The sequence below is a fragment of the Colias philodice genome, chromosome 30, assembly GCF_061535455.1.
Source record: "Colias philodice isolate Cphi_HAF_F1 chromosome 30, ilColPhil1 Martin Lab GWU primary, whole genome shotgun sequence".
Classification (NCBI taxonomy): domain Eukaryota; kingdom Metazoa; phylum Arthropoda; class Insecta; order Lepidoptera; family Pieridae; genus Colias; species Colias philodice.
Window position 1 is genome coordinate 764879 of NC_143115.1, and position 22222 is coordinate 787100.

General features: G+C 34.1%; 1 protein-coding gene across 1 annotated transcript in view; it reads right to left on the reverse strand.

Moving 5' to 3' along the window:
- The window catches only part of Sos (Son of sevenless guanine nucleotide exchange factor), a 44932-nt gene that overhangs the window by 12929 nt on the left and 9781 nt on the right, over positions 1 to 22222 (reverse strand). Inside the window, exons 9-21 of the mRNA XM_089713327.1 lie at positions 20971 to 21035; positions 19836 to 19966; positions 18297 to 18397; positions 17024 to 17129; positions 15743 to 15884; positions 14478 to 14607; positions 13935 to 14115; positions 12430 to 12544; positions 11995 to 12151; positions 3093 to 3263; positions 1740 to 1835; positions 1165 to 1347; positions 340 to 502 (exon numbers count right to left, since the gene is read on the reverse strand). Of these exons, the coding sequence (XP_089569453.1) occupies positions 340 to 502; positions 1165 to 1347; positions 1740 to 1835; positions 3093 to 3263; positions 11995 to 12151; positions 12430 to 12544; positions 13935 to 14115; positions 14478 to 14607; positions 15743 to 15884; positions 17024 to 17129; positions 18297 to 18397; positions 19836 to 19966; positions 20971 to 21035 (1741 nt within the window). The remainder of the gene's footprint in view (positions 1 to 339; positions 503 to 1164; positions 1348 to 1739; positions 1836 to 3092; positions 3264 to 11994; positions 12152 to 12429; positions 12545 to 13934; positions 14116 to 14477; positions 14608 to 15742; positions 15885 to 17023; positions 17130 to 18296; positions 18398 to 19835; positions 19967 to 20970; positions 21036 to 22222) is intronic.

Here is a 22222-nt window from a genome sequence, read left to right on the forward strand (position 1 = left end):
TTCTGTAGATAATAAAGTTACTTATTCAAAAAGTTTGAATTTTGAAATAATTTGGAAGATTATAAAGTTGTGACTTTGAAATAGTTCAAAAGAATTAGATATTATATTTGCTATCATGTAAAAATTAATAAATAGAACGTTTGATTTTCAAAATAAATTGTCTGTGTATTATTGTAATATTTAGCTCCGTTGTACGTATTTTTTATATTAAAATTTAAATCGTATTTAGCTGTATGTTGTGAGTTTGCCGTTTGTTATGAGATTGCTTTTATTGTGTGTGTGCTATGCGTTGTTAGTTTGCTGTGTTTCTGTGTTTGTGTGTGTGTATGTATATCTCACCCAGATTGCCCTCCTCAATGTGCAGTATGTTCGTCAGGTAGATGCCACAGAACGGCACGCACGGCGGGTTGATACTGCGCAATCGCTCTTGATAGCGTTTGAAGTGGTCCGAGTTTAGCAAACGGAATTGTTCTAGAGAACGTAGTAATCGGAGTGGAACCAGCTGGAAAAGTTGTTTTGTTTTATTTTATTTATTAAGCCATTGCATAGCTTCTATCGCGCTCCTTGAGCGCGGGGACCGAATCCAGAAATTCCGTAACGAAAAACCTCACGCTCCCCACGGAGACGGGCGCGGAGGTGTGGCTTGTAGGCATAGCATGCAATAGCTTTACCGCGGCAGTCCCCGAGTGCCACACGTCTTTTTTTAAACTCTTTATTGTGCTGCCAAAATACAAACAATACAAACAAAACTTATTATTTCTATTCTTCGTTTTACTGTGCGTAAAAATGGCGAAACTTAAATATGTCTCCACTTTTATCGTGATTTTAGTTTAAACCAAGTTTTTTATTGTTATGACACTTGTAGCTCTTTTTTAAAACGTTTACCCCACTATTTATTGTCTGACAACACTCTTCCTAACTTCTTATCGTATTGAAATTTTTTTGCGTCATATTTATCATGGTATAATACTAACTTTTACCCCGCTTTTTCGTGTTTAGACACTTTTTATCATATAACAACACTTTTACCGTCCTTTTATCTGTGTTTTGACACTTTTTATAGTGTCATAACACTTTTACCCCATTTTTCAGTGTTTTCCCTAGTTTTGACCATTTTTTCCCGTGTTTTAACACCTTTCCCCCCACTTTTTACCCGCTACTCACCTGAAAAGTGTTCCTCAGTCGATGCACACTAGCACTACCACAAGCAGCCACTACAGCTAACACTCCATTAAAGTTATTCAAGTCACGAAGACAAAGTGCCAATTCTAAAAAGCGACACACGACACCGGCTCGTTCTTCGACGTTTTCCGATTCGACTATCCATTTTTCCATCCACCGTGTAAACTGGAACAAAAAAATGTATTTTTTTTACTAAATTAACAAAAAAAAACACATTTATATTGTTGTTTTCTACAGTACTTTTGTATCATTGCTAAAACTTTAAGAAATATCTCATTTGGTAATAACTTCGCAGTGCTTTTATTTGTCTGAAAAAAGAAAAAACATCTAGCATTTAGAACTCAAGCAAAATTTTAAACAAATAACATTGTACAAGAAGCAAAATTTTCTTTAAAAAAACAAACGCATTTTCAACACCTTTTACGTACAATTTAGGGGTCAAAACTCTTAAATAGAGTGCTTATAATATATTAGTTCATGAATATAAATATTGAAAGAAAAAATACAATACAAATTCACGACCAATGTCATCTTTAGTTAATAAAAATGAAACTCACATTTGTCGTATGTTTGATAATTTTCAATAAATTGGGGCTCGTCTTCTCTTTGTCCTTTTTCGTCCACACAGCTCCGACTAGCTCTGACGGTTTCACCTGAAAATATTATAATAAATAAATAAATATTATAGGACATTATTACACAAATCGACCTAGTCCCACAGTAAGCTCAATTAAGGCTTGTGTTGTGGGTACTAGGCGACGATAAATATAATATTTAATAAATACATATATAGATAACACCCAGACCCAAGAACAAATGATTGAGTTCATCACACAAATATTTGCCCTGACCGGGGATCGAACCCGGGACCGTCGGCTCAGTAGTCAGTTACTTTACCACTGCGCCAACCGCGTCGCCGATATTAAATAACTTTTTACACAACGAAGCTTTTTATTTTTATTTATTTATTACACAGACATTACAGTAACAAGTACAAAATAAATCAGATCTTTTAGTTACATCAGTTCATGCCACTGACCAACACAAGTATGTGTGTTCAGCTAAATATTATTTATCTTGCTCTTTAAACTATTTAGGGCTAATTTTTCAATCCTTAGTTAAAACTTATTCATCGTATAACGTATTAAACTACCATTTCAAAAGTGTATTCTAATTGTCCGTATTAGACAGTTTACAGGTGACATTTTAATATGTTCGTGTAATACTTTATTGGACGGATAAATTTTATCCAAGCGTTAAAAAATCGGCCCTTAATAAAATATTAAAACATTAATTTTGATACGCGGGCTAGGCGAACGCCACGAAAACTCATCACGTATTTAGCATTCGTTCACTTATTTATCATTTACTTTCTAAATATTGTTAATTTATTTAATTATACCTTCTATAACGATTATTTCAAAACGAAAGCGGATCCCAAATGTGTAATCTCAGACCTTTTTTTGTGTATATGTTACGCTCAAAGACCGAAAACGCTTGCAAATGTCGTTCTACACTTGTGGGTTAGCGTATTTCGTGAGCTGTTAACATTTATTTGATTTGGAAATTTATTATGAATTCTTAATTATTAAGTCATTGAGACCATATCAGCGATAAGGCCGCCTACTGTACATTGTTACATTATATTGTTAAGTTTGTAAAATGTATTCTACGTATATAAGGTGTAAAAAAAAAGCCGGGTTGCACTGGGGGAGTGCCGGCAGAAGTGAAAACTTGATTATTAACGTTGAGCATGTTTGATATTTTGGAATGGTATCCGTCTTACGCTTTTTCGATCAGGTCACGTGTCCTGACGCGAGTTTAACATTTTATACCCATAACAGAAAAAGTGCTCAACGCCGCTAAAGAAGTTTTCACTTCAATAAAGTATTTTTTATTCATTCACTCACCTGTCTGTACAACTGGAACTCCAGTAACGTCAATTGTCTGGCCAACTCCAGCGGGTGTAAAGCCAGGGGATGCCAGCGATATCGGTCCGTGTCGGCGAGATGTCGGCAAGGGGCGGGGGGCAAACGGTCAAACACGTGCGCTACACCCTCTGTGTCGTTGCCGCATTGACTCTGGGGTAACGATACACGAGTTATAAGAGAGGAGTGCAAAAAACATCGAAAAAGAGCAGAAAATTTCAAAAATGAGAAAATAAACGTAAGAATGAGAGGATATTTTCAAAGAATTGAGTCAAATAATAATATAACGGCGCGCTTTGTTTGAGAGAGCTCGAGAAAGAAGTAAAGGGGGGTATTATAAGAATGAACGCAAAATAAAGCATGTATACAGGGTGTAATCGTTAAGTGTGCACAGGTGATTATTCGGTAACTATTGCAGATATCAAAAAATTTTAAACTGATATCGAAAGTACTTAACCTAATGAGTAAAATGGCCATAATAAATTTTTAAAAATAAAACGAGAAATATCTAAAAAGTTAACTTGAAACCCTCCCATATATTAAGTACTAGCTTCCGCCTGCGACTCCGTCCGCGCGGAAAAATTAAGATTTTTTTTCCGGGATAAAAAGTATTCTTTTTTATGCCCAGGATAATAAGGTATAAATATACCAAGTTTCATCGAAATCGAATGCATGCATGGACAATGAGGATGGATGCATTGACGTGTTACTCTTTCACGCAAATACTACTGAACCGATTACAATGAAATTTGATATGTAGGTGTACACTTGTAATTGGGAACTGGGGATATTTTCAAAGAATTAATGTAAATGAATGTATGTAGGTAAATGGTTCTGTGGTGACGGAATGGATTATTGAAAAATAAAACGAGAGAGAAACGTAAGACGTGACAGTTGAACATTTTTGAATTTGATACCCCTCAGAACATGTTTTCATTAAAATGTACCACAAAAAAAAAATTCACACAGACACACCAAATTCTATAGCTTTTTAAGGTGATTGCAACGATCTGTTCCCAGCCAATATCCCGCTAGATGGCGCTGAATTCTACATTTCTAGTTTATTTGAGTTTTTGCGTAATTGGAATAGTCATCAAACCTAGGAATAGTCATGGCGGTTACTGAATATTATATTTTATTGAAATATGTTATATCATTGCCTTAAAATCCACCCAATTCGGTAAAATTATGCGTTTTAACATCTGTCATTGCATACAGGGTCGTTTACACACACAGACGTATACAAAAATGATAAAGATTTAACTCTAGATGGCGTGAATGTAAAGCGCGTCACACACGGTGAAGATACTACCTATAATATTTTATCTAATCTAGTAATATTTTATATTACAGTATCTTAAGGTATCCGGTATCAGCGTTCTGACCATCATTTTTCTTTTTTCGCTGTAGAACCGCCATCCTGTTACAAATGACCCACAAAGGAGAATGACCACGGGTGGTATCGGTAAAATTTTAGTTGTGCCACGTATTCGTTATATTGTTAATTCCTATTTGTATTTATAATGATCATATGTATCAATATTAAGTCTTAATTAAACCGGATAAATTGAAATAATAGTAAAAGTAAAAGTTTTTCTTTTGAAACATGTATGACTACGTATGGAATCGGTAAAATACTAGTTGTGTCACGTGTTCGTGATATTGTTAATTCCTATTTGTATTTATAATGATCATATTTATCACTATTAAGTTGTTATTATACCGAATAAATAGAAATAAAAGTAAAAGTTTTGTTTTGACACATACCTATATCTATCTCTCTTGCAAACGTCATATGTCATAGTTTCTATTTGAAATGTCAAATGAATGTGTTCGACGCATTGTTCGATGTTATTTTGAAATAATGTTTAAATTACGATTTACTTTTCACATTTGTCTTGTAAATTAAAATATTACCTATGTAATAAATGTAAAACTTAACGTTCATCGTTAGTTTAAACTCGATTAAGTAGTTTTTTGAAGTGTTGAATAAAACTATTGTTTTATTTTTATTGTCGCGAACTGCGGCTTATTTACATAAAAACTTTAATCATATCTAAAAGTACTAACATCAAGCTTTAAATTGAGCTATATTTCATCTTGACACAATAAGTTTGATTGCGATACCAAGTGCCATAGTCACTTGGGCAATCTCCTGTGGTTTTCATTTTTCTGTATGGGTAGACAAAACTTCAAAACGCCACCTGCTACGGTTTATATTATTATGAACGATTAGCTTTCCGCCCGCATTTTCAAAAAAAAACCCGTATAGTTCCCGTTCCCGTGGGGTTTCCGGGATAAAACCTATTCAATGTGTCCAAGTTACGTTCTATATGTGTATGCACGTCGGGGTCCCACAACTGTGGAGGAAGGAAGGTAGAATACCTCCATCGAATAAGTGAAGTTTCTCGACATACTCGATTTGCCGGCCGGCCTCAATGAAGATTGTCCGAAAGTTGTATATGTGCTCTGTAACGAAAAAATTTCGCTAGCGCGATTCAGAGTGAGGTGTCGTACAATATACCTAATGAAGTTTTTCATCTTTTTATTTTACTGCAAATACAAAATAAAAATTAAACAATGGTAATGTAAATTCTAAACAAACTACTACCAAAATACAATTAGAACAAAAATCATTTGACTGGTTGATTTCACCCAGAGGCCAGAGGCGGCTCGTGACAAAATTGTATGGGTGTTCACTTGAAATAAAACAACGAAAATACAATAGCGTAGCAGGATAATTTATTACAAAAAAAAATGAGCACCACATTTTATAAATGTCTATAACACTAAAAATTACAAAGTACAGGCTATTTCAAAACGAATTCAATGACTAGGTACCTATCAATAATTAGTAAATCACCGAATTTGCATTCGCGAGCGTAGGTATCCATAGTGTTTGTCACTGACGGTCACTGACCTCTATAACTTATAGTTATAGAGGTCAGTGGTGTTTGTTGTGTAAACATGTATGTATTTGAGTAGTTAGTAGCATATTATATTCTGAATTTCTGATCCATGCCTATTCACTCAAAACTAATAACACTAATGATTTGTAACAGTAAATTATTTCAATAGGTAGGTATTTGAACATTTCCCAACAAGACGTAAGAATAATTATTCGTAGGTATACAAGATACAATAACAAATCTAATACACTATTTATTATTTTATTATTTACTAGCGGTCCGCCCCGGCTTCGCCCGTGGTACATGTTTACGTTTTCTCTCCATAAGAAGTAATAGCTAGAGAGCTAGCGCAAAGCTACCTGTATGTATTTGACCAGACCTGGATTTTTGTGTGTTGATTCCCCTATACCTACTATACATGAGATGAGGAGTCACTAAGCCCAGAGTCACTGGTGGACGGGGCGCGCGCTTAGGTAAGACAGGTGGAAATTTTTGGCGAACTTTGAAACCATTTGACCACGTCTGCCATTTTGATATTTGAAAATAGATTATTATTACTATCGGAAAATAACAATGGCAGACCATTATCACGCGGATAACATTCTGGCAGACACTTATGAAAGTGCTGAAAAAAATACAATTTTGAAAGTATTTGACCAGATCTGCCATTCATATATTTTATTTATTAGGGTCTCGTAAAAACTTATTTTCGAAACGGCAGACATTTTCATTGCGTACAGACTTCAGCAGACAACAAAACTTTACAGACTTCAGCAGTCAACAAGACTTAGCTTCTACATGGTCAGATGTATATATGTATTACGTTCCCTGACCTTACATCAATGATTTACTTTATTAATGTTTTTATGGTCATTTACATTTAATTTTGAAAACTATGGAATAAAATTTATAAATTTGATGATACAAAACTAAATATACATTTGTAAAGAATCTCAAATATAAAGTTGTGTTGCAAATAACAAATCATCATTTAAATATTTAGTTTATTTCTTTATTTAAGAAACAATTAACAATTACAAAACAACATAAAAAAACACGCATGCATTTATGTTGAAATGTTCATTCATCATCACTATCGTATGGCGTTGTGTGACTCGTCTTCATAATCCATTGAATCGGATTCTGTAAAAGTAAAACGTAAATTATATAATAAAAGAAATGAGTCATTATAAACTTACCTAGTAAGGCAATGCCTTTGATGTCGCACGATGCCGCCGCGCCGCCAGTGTAGGTACTTCTGCTGCTACATGAAAATATGCTAGGGTTGCAACAAATGGGAAATAAAACAATTGTGATTATTACTATTATGATGTAATCATTTATTCATATTATGTACATTCAAAACAATTGCTATTATTAAATCTGATGTAATTATTTTTTCATAAATATATAATTATTATTAATTACATAATATATTGCACTGTGAAATATTTATGTATCACTTTATTTTTGATGTTCTTAATTGTCTTTTATAAAATTTAAGTGACGCATTCGCATTGGGATCAACAATCCGATAAGAAAAGAATGGAGACAACATATACATAGCTTTGATTTCAATTCTACAGATACAAAATATACAATCTATCTAAAATGATACAACGGATGTTTCCTGCGTTTTCTCGTCAAAATACCGAAACAACGTAATTATTGTATAGTAGTTGGGCGTGAAAGTAAAAAAACAAATGAAAAGTGTTTTCCATATGATTATTTATTAAATTTACGCGATTAAGAATAATTTCAACGATACAATTTAGTAACCGAGAATTCAGAGGATTAAAGAAAATACCTGCCTGATCATTTTATCAAACTCTAAAAGAATTATGGTTATTTCGCATCACTCGGTTTATTAGTTTGGTAATAATTATTAAAGGTAGTTACAACCCTAGCCATTGAGTCGAACGGTAGGCAACACAATATCGACTTTGTGCGGGTACATATGGTACATTTCTTCTTGCTGTGAAGCGTAATTATTATTATTAAGATTTTTTAGGCTATTTTGAATCAGCTGTTCTAATTTAATTCTAGAAATTTATTAAAACGTGATTTTTTTAAAAGTATATTATGAGTTTATAAATACCTCAACCAAAAGTTATTGTGTCCTATCCTCATTTCTTTATATCTTGGTAGTTAACTAAAGTGTTAAATTTACATAACCTCAACAACAACATTTACACTGCCACTGCACTAAAACTAAACTAACTAGCTCTCTAGCTATAAGAACCATCCTCGTACTTCAAGGGATATAATAAAAAAAGAATTATCGAAATCGGTTCAGCCGTTCTCGAGTTATGCGCTTACCAACACATTTTGCGATTCATTTTTATATATAAGACTAGCGGTCCGCCCCGGCTTCGCCCGTGGTACATGTTTACGTTTTCTCTACATAAGAACCATCCTCGTACTTCAAGGAATATAATAAAAAAAGAATTATCGAAATCGGTTCAGCCGTTCTCGAGTTATGCGCTTACCAACACATTTTGCGATTCATTTATATATATATACTAGCGGTCCGCCCCGGCTTCGCCCGTGGTACATAATATTTACGTTTTCTCTACATAAAAACCATCCTCGTACTTCAAGGAATATAATAAAAAAAGAATGATCGAAATCGGTTCAGCCGTTCTCGAGTTATGCGCTTACCAACACATTTTGCGATTCATTTTTATATATAAGAAGATAAGATTATGTGAAAATAACCAGGAAGGTGAAAAACATATTTACGAAAACATAGTAACATAATATGGCTGTCGCTACAATAATTATATTTCAATTTTATCTTTTTATACCTAGTAGAACTGGCCGACGAATAAAAAAAATCGTATTAGAATAAATACAATAAATTACGGAACAAAAAAAGGATTGTAGGAATTAGGTATGTTTGTTTCTGGGCGCACGGCGCACCGTTTTCGACGACGCGACGCGCGACGTAAGCGTATAGGTATAGGTACCTACTTTGCTAAAACAAACTAATAAAATTGTGTGTCTGTCTGAAAATTCGGAAAAGCATATTTTGCAAGTTTGTAATTACTTTGATAGTTTACCGATTTATAATAATTGTAATTGTAATTGTATAATATATAATTTGCAATGTGGTGAAATTTCATAAAAATCACGGGCCAATTTTTTGTTTTGAATCCCACCGAAAATATAATTGCGTTATTAGAATAATTAATTACTATACCTACCCACGATCAATTATTACAATATAGTCTCAAATGCATACTAGAGAAATATTGCAATTTGATTCAATTAAAATGCATAGCATACAAAAATAAATTCACAACACAAGAAATTCCGCGCGCAAATCATAGCGCGTGTCAATGAAATCAAGAATGTTTTATATCAAGCCGACGCGGACGACGACGCGACGCCGAACAAAAGTACCTACGACGGACGACCACGCTTCGAGTTGCCAAACAACATGAGTAATAAATTGTTTACAAAAAAAACAAGTTTTCCATTTTTCTGTATGAGTAGACAGAACTTCAAAACGCCACCTGCTACGGTTTATATTATGAACGATTGTTATAAAAATAAAAGTTATATTTGTTGGTGTAAACTATTTTATTGATCAATAATTTTGGAATTTAAAATTGTCAACATTGATTACAATAAAACGCAGTTTTATTTTATTACACTATTGTTTTTTTTATCAAAACATGTATTTGAAGTACCATATAATATTATGCTGATCCAAGCATTTTCACTCAAAACTAATATCACTAATGATTTGTAAAAGTAAATTATTTCAATATACATTTCATAACCAACATGTAAGAATAATTATTATTATTCCTACCTACAACAACAAACCTAAAACACTATTTACTATGGGAAAATAACCAGGAAGGTGAAAAACATTATATTACCTATTATTTACGATTTCGACGCACTCGACTTTTAGTAAAATATAGTAGGTAGGTAAACATAATATTATGGTTTTGATTTTTGCTACTAGTATAAGAAAACTGCGTGTTCAAACTACTTGTTTGTCTGTCTGAAAATTCGGAAGTACTTTGGTAGTTTACCGATTTATAATAATATTGTATATATCGTTGTTTAAAAAATATTCAAACACAATAAAATATGATATACTGATTTATCACTGGTTTCAGTGATGAACTGATGAGTCAATGTTAGCCACTATACTTTCGTCATACGTGTGTATGATTGATGTGATTTGCAACGTGGTGATATTTCAGAAAAATCACGGGTCAAATTGTCCCACCGAAAATATAACTGCGTTATAAGAATAACTATACCTACGATAAATTATACATAATACAATATAGTCTCAAATGCATACTAGTGAAATATTTTATTTGAATCAATAAAATAAAAAAAAAATAAAAAAAAATAATAATACAAAAATAAATTCACAACACAAGAAAATCCGCGCGCAAATCATAGCGCGTGACAATGAAATCAAGAACTTTCGAGCCGACGCGGACGACGAAGGAGCCTAACAAAAGTACCTACAATCATAGGCGGCTCGTGACAAAATTGTATGGCCGTGTTCACTTGAAATAAAACAACGAAAATAGGTACCTACAATAGCGTTAGCAGTACAAAAAAAATGAGCACCACATTATAAATGTCTATTTATACACTAAAAATTATAGAGTATTTCAAAACGAATTCAATTAGGTATTATTTAGCAATAATTAGAAAATCCCCGAATTTGCATTCGTGATCGTATTCATAGTGTTTGTCTACACTAATATTATAAAGAGGAAAACTTTGTTTGTTTGTTTGATTGTAATGAATAGGCTCATAAACTACTGGACATTTTACCAATGTTTGCAAGTTTGTGATTACTTTGATAGTTTACCGATTTATAATAATTGTATACTTATATCATTGTTTAAAAATATTCAAACACAATATGATATAGGTACTGATTTATCACTGGTTTCAGTGATGAACTGATGAGTCAATGTTAGCCACAATACTAATCACTTTCGTCATACATGTGTATGAACTATGATTGATGTGATTTGCAATGTGGTGAAATTTCATAAAAATCACGGGCCAATTTTTTGTTTTGAATCCCACCGAAAATACATATATTACTAATTGCGTTATTAGAATAATTAATTACTATACCCACGATCAATTATTACAATTTACAATATTATAGTCTCAAATGCATACTAGAGAAACATTGCAATTTGAATCAATTAAAATGCATAGCATACAAAAATAAATTCACAACACAAGAAATTCCGCGCGCAAATCATAGCGCGTGTCAATGAAATCAAGAATGTAATTTTATATCAAGCCGACGAGCGACGACGCCGAACTAAAGTACCTACAGTACCATTTACCTTCAGTGTACAATACAGTTTACAGACCTACGACGGACGAACAATAATGAGTAATAAATAAAAAAAAACATAGTTTCTAAGGTCATTAGTTTTATTTTATTTTATTGTTATTTTCTTTGAACGATTGGAAATGAAATTACTCAATTTTTACACAGAACTTTGATTTATTAGAATTATGCTCATTATGCATAAGATAACGAACGCGAATGCACGACATCTAGCGCGTCAATGTCTAAACATCGCCTTTCGTTTAGACATTGACGCGCTAGATCTGTAATAAGTATATAGTCTATGCGCTAGATGTCGTGCTTTATGTCGTGTTTCGCTTGGCAAAAGTCACGCACACTACTGTAGAAGTGTCAAATTTTTCCGGTATTTTACTGTTGTTTTTCTAAGTAAATATTGTAAATTATTGATTAAAAAGGTCGAACGCGCACACATTTCATTATAGAGAAGTGATAAAATGATTAGTTTTAAAGAAATAGTGTCTGTGTTAAGTGTTTAGAGGTAATCAAAAATGTATGGAGGGACGGTCGGAACATCAACCTTAAATTTAAAAATTCAAATTATATTCATTATACAAATTACTTATAAATAAAGTATTACATATTATTATCTTTTCCTTACCTTCCTCTGCACAATTTTAAGCACACTCTGCACCCATTTCTTCATAGGTTTACCATCTACCGACTCTAAGAATTCTTTCAATTTATCGAGCAACGCCGGGTCACGCTCAAAGTCGTAGAAATGTTGGTCCACCCAGTGTCTTAGTACGTTTATCACTCTGTTGAAAGAAATATTAATGTTTTAATCTATACTAATATAATAAAGCTGAAGAGTTTGTTTGTTTGAATGCGCTGATCTCAGGAACTACTGGTCCGATTTGAAAAATTATTTCGGTGTTAGATAGCCCATTTATCGAGGAAGGCTATAGGCTATATATCATCACGCTAAGACCAACAGGAGCGGAGCAATGCGGGTGAAACCGCGGGGGACAGCTAGTATAATATATACATAATATATATTATATAGATATATTATTACATATATAAATAAACTTACCGAAATTTTACAGGCTGTTGAAACTCTTTCCTATATCTCTTCCAATCTTCTCTCGCGGTGTTTTTGCTAAGTTTCTCCGCGTCACTACTCGCCGACATTTCTTCAACGCATTCCGCTGATAATAATAATTATTTATTTTAATTGCTTTTTTGACAATTTTTATTTAAATCTCTTGAAAAGAAAACTTTTTAAAGTTTTTGCTTCATTTTTTATAAAAATTTTTGAAGCACACATATGTCAAAATTCAAATGACAGTCCCGCGCATTTTGACAGCTGTCATTGGCAATATGATTTTTTTTTCATTTGTCGCGTTCACGTGAGCATGGATAAATATGGAAGAACAAAAAAATATTCGAAATCAATGCTAATGTCTATCAATGATAATCAACTATAAGAGCTAGCGCGCAAGAGCAACTTTTGTCTCCGCAACTATTTTGTCTCTCCCATCAACTCTATGGGGAATTGCGTCGCTACGTGCGCGCACTTTCTTACTAGCCCATAGAGTTGATGGGAGAGACTAAATAGTTGCGGAGACAAAAGTTGCTCTTGCGCGCTAGTTCTAAATGTGTTGAAAAGAAAACTTTTGAAAGTATCTGTTTCATTTTTTATTAAAAATCGATATTTCCTATACTACAGTATACATTACCGATATCCAGATCAAGATCCATGAGCGACGCGTGCGGACTGATGTCCTTTTTTGGCGTCTTGATCCTTGGGACTTGCGTGCGCAAATACATTTATATATAGATCATTTAATAGATCATTTTGTTTACCAATAAATAGATATACTTAACGATTAAGTTTTCTTACCAATAAATAAAGATATTCTGAATAATACTTAATACAAGTTTACGGTTAATTTTATACGTTTTAATTGTAACAGTGTTTGTTTGTATGTGTGCGTGTGATTTTTCTTTATTTTTATGCAAATGAATACGTTCTACTATTTTGTGTGCACGTGTGTGTGTAATCGTACTTTTATATTTGTGTGCAAGTGAAAGTGGTAGTATCAATGCTTGTCACTTTTTTACATGTGTGTGTGTTCATGTATGCGTATCTATACATGCGTGCGTGCGTATACATATGTGTGCGTACGTACCTTTATAAATTCGTAAGTATGTGTGCGTTCTTATATTTGTGCGTGTGTGTTTCATACATGTTTGTGTCTGTCCATCTGTCTCATATACATATAATGTATATGCGTGTGTATTTCACATGTCTGTCTGTCTGACTGACCGATTGGCTTGGTAGGTAGTGGCCCTGCCTTCTAAGCCAGAGGTCGTGGGTTCGATTCCCACCCGGGGCAAATATTTGTGTGATGAACATGGATGTTTGCTCTGTGTCTGGGTGTTAATTATCTATATAAGTATTTATTTAAAATTATATATGTATGTTTATCAGCCATCTGGTTTCCATATCACAAGCGAAAGCTTAGTATGGGATCAGATCGTGCCGTGTGTGAAAATTGTCCTGAAATATTTATTTATTTATTTATTTATACTCACACGTCCTCGGCGCATCGTATACATCACTGGGCTCCGGTATACGGAATCTCTCCACTAATAACGCGAGAAGCTCGGCCGGAGAACAGAACGAGCGATACGTGGTTAGGAACGTTCTTACGAGGTTGAGATCCGCGTATATGTGGTAGGTTAGACGCTCGACTAGCTTTAGCAGTGTTGCACCCTGAAAAAAAAAATATTTTTTTTAATTTTGACGTGACAACGTCTTATAATTCGATAGAGCCGGCTGCACGCACGAAAAAACATGACTCATGCGGCGTTACCTCGCTCTGAGGCGTTCCATGTAAGGCTTGAAGAGCGCGGAACGAGCGACAAAGAAGCACAATCGGACGTTGTCACGTTCAACTATCGTCAGTAAACCGACTTTACAGACAACCAATTTTTTTACCAACACGATACCCTTTTTTTGAGTATTATTCTTTATACAACGCATATCAAAACCATTTTTACTTCAAAATAATTTCAAACACATACAAAAAATATTTGAATTTGAATTTGAATTTGAAAAAAAAAACGTATTTTTACCTTAATCAAAGGCGTAGGTCCAGCCCTTTCTTCCAACACTATATTGTCAGGCGAATCCGGTTCGGCGAAACGATACAACGACACGGGCGGTAATTTTAACGGATGCCGCTTTTCTAGCTCTAATAGTATGCTGAAAATTGTAAAAAAATAAATTGTAAAATGTTGTAAAGTGTATGGAAATAATAATTAATCAGGACATGTGTACATTTTTTGAAAATATAATGAAAAGTACATTTAAGTGAGGTGTATCAAGCAAAAAAGCAATTTTATTTTCTCACTTTTGTAGAATTTGTTGAATTATATCAAGAAATAGAAAAGAAAATTATTAATTTATTATTTACTAGAGGTCCGCCCCGGCTTCGCCCGTGGTACATATTTCGCAATAAAAGGTAGCCTATGTCCTTTCTCGGGTATCAAAATATCTCCATACCAAATTTCATGCAAATTGGTTCAGTAGTTTAGGCGTGATTGAGTAACAGACAGACGGACAGAGTTACTTTCGCATTTATAATATTAGTATAGATTAATAATTTATTTGTTTTTCTTTCAGCTTTTAAATATTAAGTTAAATGTTTATTGGTGTATGGAAATAAATATGTATTAATTATGACACTATGACGACATTTATCGCTTCGAGGCAAGCAAAATAGTAATATAAAGTTTAATAATCTGATATTTGTATACAAAAACTTATTTTTTTTGATAAATTAGACATTGGAATGGCACTAGTAGGCTCCCTGATGATTTAGATCATAGTGCTGAGTACCAGAATTTTATGCACTTTTCTACATAGACATGTATTTTTTCGATCCCATTTTTTCAATCAGTATCAAGCTCAGCAAAAGCTTCTATTGTGACTCCCGTAAACGTGAATATGGCGATATTCACGTTTACAGACTGCTTTCCACCACACCATTACCCAGTATCTATACTAATATTATAAAGCTTAAGAGTTTGTTTGATTGTTTGAACGCGCTAATCTCAGGAACTACTGGTCCGATTTGAAAAATTCTTTCGGTGTTCGATAGCCCATTTATCGAGGAAGGCTATAGGCTATATATCATGACGCTAAGACCAACAGGAGCGGAGCAATGCGGGTGAAACCGCGCGGAACAGCTAGTCTTTTATAACTTACGTTTCATGTCTATTACAACATACTTTACCTACTCCCCGCGCCATATTCACCTATCCGGACTTTTACCACCCAAAATCCTGCTCAGCACATTCTAAAGTCAACTTTACCCCCCCCCTCCCCCTCCACTCACCTATCCAAACTCCTGTCCAACATGGGTTTAGTGTTCAACATCACTAGATCACTCATCCAAGCCCGTTTCTCCGCTCTGGAGCCAGCGGCTAGTGCTACTGGCGCGCCAACACGTGGCACTAGCTCGAGGAGGTTGCCTAGTTCTGTGGGAATTGTATAAATAAATTAATCTTAATACTATTATAAAGGCGAAAGTTTGTAAGTATGGATGTATGGATGTTTGTTACTCTTTCTGTCAACTACTGAACCGATTACAATGAAATTTAGCACACATATAGAGGGTAACTTGGATTAACACATAGGATAGGTTTTATCCCGGCAATCCCACGGGAACGGGAACTATGCGGGTTTTCCTTTGAAAACGCGGGCGAAGCCGCGGGCGGAAAAAGTAAATAAATAAATATTTCAGGACAATTTTCACACACGGCACGATTGATCAGATACTAAGCTTTCGCTTGTGTTACAGAAACCAGATGGCTGATAAACATACATATATAATTTTAAATAAATACTTACATAGATAATTAACACCCAGACACAGAGCAAACATCTATCACACAAATATTTGCCCCGGGTGGGAATCGAACCCACGACCTCTGGCTTGGAAGGCAGGGCCACTACCAACCAAGCCAACCGGTCAGTCATATAAAAGCATACAATACTTATAAAATAAGCAAAAGGCGGCCTTATCGCTAGGTAGTAGTAGGTTATTTGGCATATTATGTTAATTATGTAGTTAGATATAAGTTACATCACTACATAGTATAAAACAAAGTCGCTTTCTCTGTCCCTTTGTATGCTTAAATCTTTAAAACTACGCAACAGATTTTGATGCGGTTTTTTTAAATAGATAAAGTGATTCAAGAGGAAGGTTTAAGTATATAATTTATTAGATTTTAGATAAAGCGGGCGAAGCCGCGGGCGGTAAGCTAGTCTTATATATAAAATTCTCGTGTCACAATGTTAGTCTGCATACTCCTCCGAAACGGGTGGTCTCATGAAATTTTCTGTGCATATCGGGTAAGTCTGAGAATCGGCCAACATCTATTTTTCATATGTACCACGGGCGAAGCCGGGGCGGACCGCTAGTCTTATTATGTAAAATTGAATTGTAATATTGACATGATTTTAAAAGAGCAACTATAGAGTTTCTTGCCGGTTCTTCTCCGTAGATACTGCATTCCGAATCGGTGGTAAATGTTACAAATATGTAATGACGTTTCAAAAGTGCTTCTAGAAGAAGTCTAATTGAATAAATAAATGTTTGAGTTTGAGTATATACCTTCACAATCAGGCCTGTCGACGATTTCCAATTTTCTTATATGTAGTTTCTCTTTTAGCTTCATTTGTTGAGGTCCGCCCGCCGCTGCGTTGCTATTCACTGCCACCTGGAAATATATTTAGCCTTTAAGGGTTTCTTTATATAATAGTCCGGGATACATCGCCCATTTTTGCAAGTGATTACTATCAAGCTAATTTTTCGTGAGTAGCTTTATTTTGATGAGATGCCCAATAATTTCATGTACAAAATTCTCGATTGTGGTAGCTACCAGAGGAAACAAGGATAAAATATTTTGATTTGATGGTTCTCAAATATTAATTACTAACTGAATGTTTTTTTTTGTTCAATCTCAAGATAATTATCTAAATTATTCGAAAAAAATATTTGTCCTACAAAATCTATGGTTTGATTAAAGAGTCCCCCTTTCCAATGTGTATCGATAACGAAGTCATCAGAAATGATTACTAACCAGCTGATTTTTTTATTTTCACTTATTTAATACTTATATAATTCAACAGACATATTGTCCTACAAATTGCGTAATAAATATTTGAGAACCATCAAATCAAAATATTGTATCCTTGTTTCCTCTGGTAGCTACCACAATCGAGAGTTTCGTACATGAAATTATTGGGCATCTCATCAAAATAAAGCTACTCACGAAAAATTAGCTTGATAGTAATCACTTGCAAAAATGGGCGATGTATCCCGGACTATAATGTTAGACGTATCTTTTGATTTAATATATTAGTGGATGAATAAAAACGTTGAATAGTCTCCGAAACTACTGGACCTATTTAAAAAATTATTTTACCATTACATTGCTATATTATCATCTCTGATGAATATAAGCTATATTTTATGATGTTTTCAACTTACGCGTAGAAAACATATGTACCACGGGCGAAGCTGGGGCGGACCGCTAGTTTATAATCTTATCTTATATATAAAATTCTCGTGTCACAATGTTAGTCTGCATACTCCTCCGAAACGGGTGGACCGATTCTCATGAAATTTTCTGTGCATATCGGGTAAGTCTGAGAATCGGCCAACATCTATTTTTCATATGTACCACGGGCGAAGCCGGGGCGGACCGCTAGTATTATAGTAGAATTTTTCCAGGATTTGTCCAGGATTTTTCCAGCAAACCCATTTTTAATACATTTTTAATAGACTAAATTGATTATATAATTGGGCTCATTTTATTATCACGCCGGTGAAGGTCGACCTATATTCGGATCTAAAACCATTAGTGTAGTAAATAATAACTCACAATGCTAGTGGTAGGTTTGCAGAGCAGCAGCAGGCCGTCGAATAAAAAAGCCCGCCGTTCCGCGACCCGCTTGCCCGGACCCAGCTTTGATAGTGTGTCCTCTGCAATTATATTGGCATTTCAATTGTTATTTATTAATCTTCTTCTTATATATAAAAATGAATCGCAAAATGTGTTGGTAAGCGCATAACTCGAGAACGGCTGAACCGATTTCGATAATTCTTTTTTTATTATATTCCTTGAAGTACGAGGATGGTTCTTATGTAGAGAAAACGTAAATATTACGAACCACGGGCGAAGCCGGGGCGGACCGCTAGTATATAATAAATGTAAATATTAATATATACATATGGAGACGACACCGCCTACATCACTTATGTTCCGCTCAACATAAGTCATATGGCTTAACTGCACGCTCATTTTTTATTTGTTTTAAAGTGAAACGCATCAAATATGCCTTCGTGTGTGTTACGATATTGCACAAATAATACGGAAAAGTGACTAACATAACTTTTCATCGGTAGGTACCTAACTAGATAATAATTTTTAAAACTTAGAGCAAAAAAATGGCGCACAGATTTTGTTCGTGGTGTCTCCTCCATACGTAGTAATATTAATTATTATCTCAATGTATATTATAAATATTGTAATAACATTTATTGATCGGAAATTTTGAAAATATACATATAATGTTATGTTAATATGTAAAAAGGTAAAAATACTGATTCCAATTAAACTTTCGTTAAAGTTAAGTGATTGACTGTATCGAAAGATGACATATGCTGAGCCAGGACCCTTTCACAGCCATAACACTTATTAGCAACCTATTTACTTATTTATTTATTATGTATTAAATTGTCATATGTGTTTTGTGTTTTTTATTTGTATTTTTTCTATGTTAAGTATTGTGATTGTCAGTTGTAATAATGTGTTATTTTTGTGAATAAATGTTTGTCTATTGTTTGTCTATTGAAAGCTTCGCTAAGATCAGCATGTATAACATCAAACAATATCTTAGCATGGGATCAGATCGTGCCGTGTGTGAAAATTGTCCTGAAATATTTATAATCTTATGTATAAAAATGAATCGCAAAATGTGTTGGTAAGCGCATAACTCGAGAACGGCTGAACCGATTTCGTTAATTCTTTTTTTATTATATTCCTTGAAGTACGAGGATGGTTCTTATGTAGAGAAAACGTAAACATGTACCACGGGCGAAGCCGGGGCGGACCGCTAGTTATAAATAATTATAAATATAGGATATATAGGAATAACTAGCAAACCCGGCGAACTCCGTCTCGCCACCTTCATAGTTTAAACACCAAACGAAATGTTACATAAGGCGCTGTATGTGAAAAATGATTTTCCCGGTTTTCCCGCTTTTCTATTGAAATGTTTCCTGAATTTTCTTTGCTACAAACCTCACGGAGCCAGATACCTTTCCAACGAATGCAAAACCGTGGAAATCGGTTCGTGCGTTCTGGAGTTATATCGTCAGGAAAGAAAACCCGACTTATTTATTGTTTATTTATAATTACCTCTATAAAACTCGTTACAACACTGCGGCACGTCTCTAGTGTCCCAGTTATCTATTAACTTTCCGAGATCATTGCATTTCTCTATCGCGAGCTGTCGACGAGCACGAGCCGCACCGCGGATCGCTGTGTCACTGAAAAATAAACAAAATAAATAATCTATACTAATATTATAAAGCTGAAGTGTTTGTTTGTTTGAACGCGCTAATCTCAGGAACTACGGGTCCGATTTGAAAAATTCTTTCGTTGTTGGATAGCCCATTTATCGAGGAAGGCTATAGGCTATATATACCATAACGCTAAGACCAACAGAAGCGATGCAATGCGTGTGAAATCGCGGAGCACAACTAATATTATATATTTATTCAAAAATACACATATTTATAGGAATAAGAATTATTATTTATACAGTGTGTCCGGACGTGACATACCGATATTTGAAGGGGCTATTCTCCAGGTATTTTTATCGACAATTCAACCCCTCTACAGTCCCCTACCTCACCCCCCTCAAAATGGTTTTCGAATTTTTTAAAGTATGTTTCATCACTCTTATCAATTAAATTTGTTTAGTGGTCCCTAGAATAACTTGTTATTGTTCAAATAAAACCAAATTTAGTATTTTGTGACACTCACTTTCGAAGTTATTACAATTTTCATAAATTCACTATCCGAATTGATAGGTTTGCCATTTTGAGGGGGGTGAGGTAGGGGACTGTAGAGGGGTTGAATTGTCGATAAAAATACCTGGAGAATAGCCCCTTCAAATATTGGTATGTCATGTCCGGACACACTGTATTGTTAACGACACAAAAATTACGAAACAAACAAAAAAATCTACTGAAAAGGAACACAAATTCAAAGTAGTAAAATAATAAGCTGCTATGTGTTAAAGAATATAATGATTTATGTATAAATTGGACAAATAATTCACAAAATTAAAATTTGTGTCAATAATTTTATTGAAACACATTGAAGTGAAAACTATAATAATTTCTAATTTTATAACATCCATAAAAGTTAGTGGTGCGAACTCGTAAGAAACCAAACCGCAGCTACCAAAAAATTCACAACGCGGCTACACTTTAAAAATATAATAAAAAATGGTTAGCAATAAATAATTTATTATCACTAGACTTACATTTTTGGTCCATTTCCTAATGCTTTCACTAATAATTTCTTTATTGGATGTAGATTACATTCCACCTGTAAATAGAAAATTAATATGAATACTTTTGATCAAGAAACTTATTTATCTAAGTCACATTTTTATTCTAAGTCACATTTTTAAAGCAAACAAATAGTATAGGACCTATAACTGACCCTTGAGCAACCCCAAGAAATGCGTGAAATATGTTTTATTCATTATGCCATTCCAAAGCTTCATTATTCTCGATTGACATAGTTAAATATAGAGAACAGTTTTAATAATATAAAAAAAAAATCAAATTCATGTGAAGTCCCATGTGGGGTAAGGGGCAGATGCATTATCCATACATCTATTTCACTGATCGATTTTCTTTAGGCACAAGTAGGTGATCAGCCTTCTGTGTCCTACCAGACCGAGACATTTTTTTTTCTTCGTCTCCACCGGGAATCGAACCCAGGACCCCTCGGTGCTACGCTCACGCGTCAACCACTGTACCAAGGAGGCGGTCAATCAAATTAATGGGGAGTAGTTTTTGGTCACTCATTTAACTTTTAACTACTTTGCGGGTACTATAACATAAAACAAACCTGTTTAAAACTATCTGTATAGTCCACAGACATAGATAGACTACGCAAGTACCGCGATCTGTATGAAAACCAAGCGTGTCATATTTTTTGTACTGACCTTGACGCGTTATGACGTCACGAGCGCTTTTTAGTGATGGTAATTTCATTTTACGCTTAATCGATTAGGACGCCACTCGCGCGGCGATTCTAGTATCGTCCTATCCCATCGAAGTAAATCGAAAGAAATCAGATCAAACTAGATCTATGTATAATATGATATATGATCAAATAAATGAATCGTAATCGATTACTAAATCGATTCAAGACAGAAAAATGATAATTACCATAGACAGAGGAATGATAAAATAAAGTTATAAACAATCAATCAATCTTTATGTCCCGTTGCATCGATCCATTTTTCTTTTATGTTCGGGTTACTTGGAAAACTGAAAAAACAGACATAGTCTAAGCAATAAGGAGTTTTCTTAAAAAACTCCCAAGATGACACTTTAACTAATGGCGTCCATGTCATAATATTTATTTTTAGTACCTTTGTATTAAAATACTTAAAAGTTCTAGGTCAAGTCGTATTAAATGACAAAAAAAATCTATGCCTTTTTTTCTGAAAAATTGCTCCTTCAAATTATCATTTTTCTGTTCGATTATAAAATCGATTA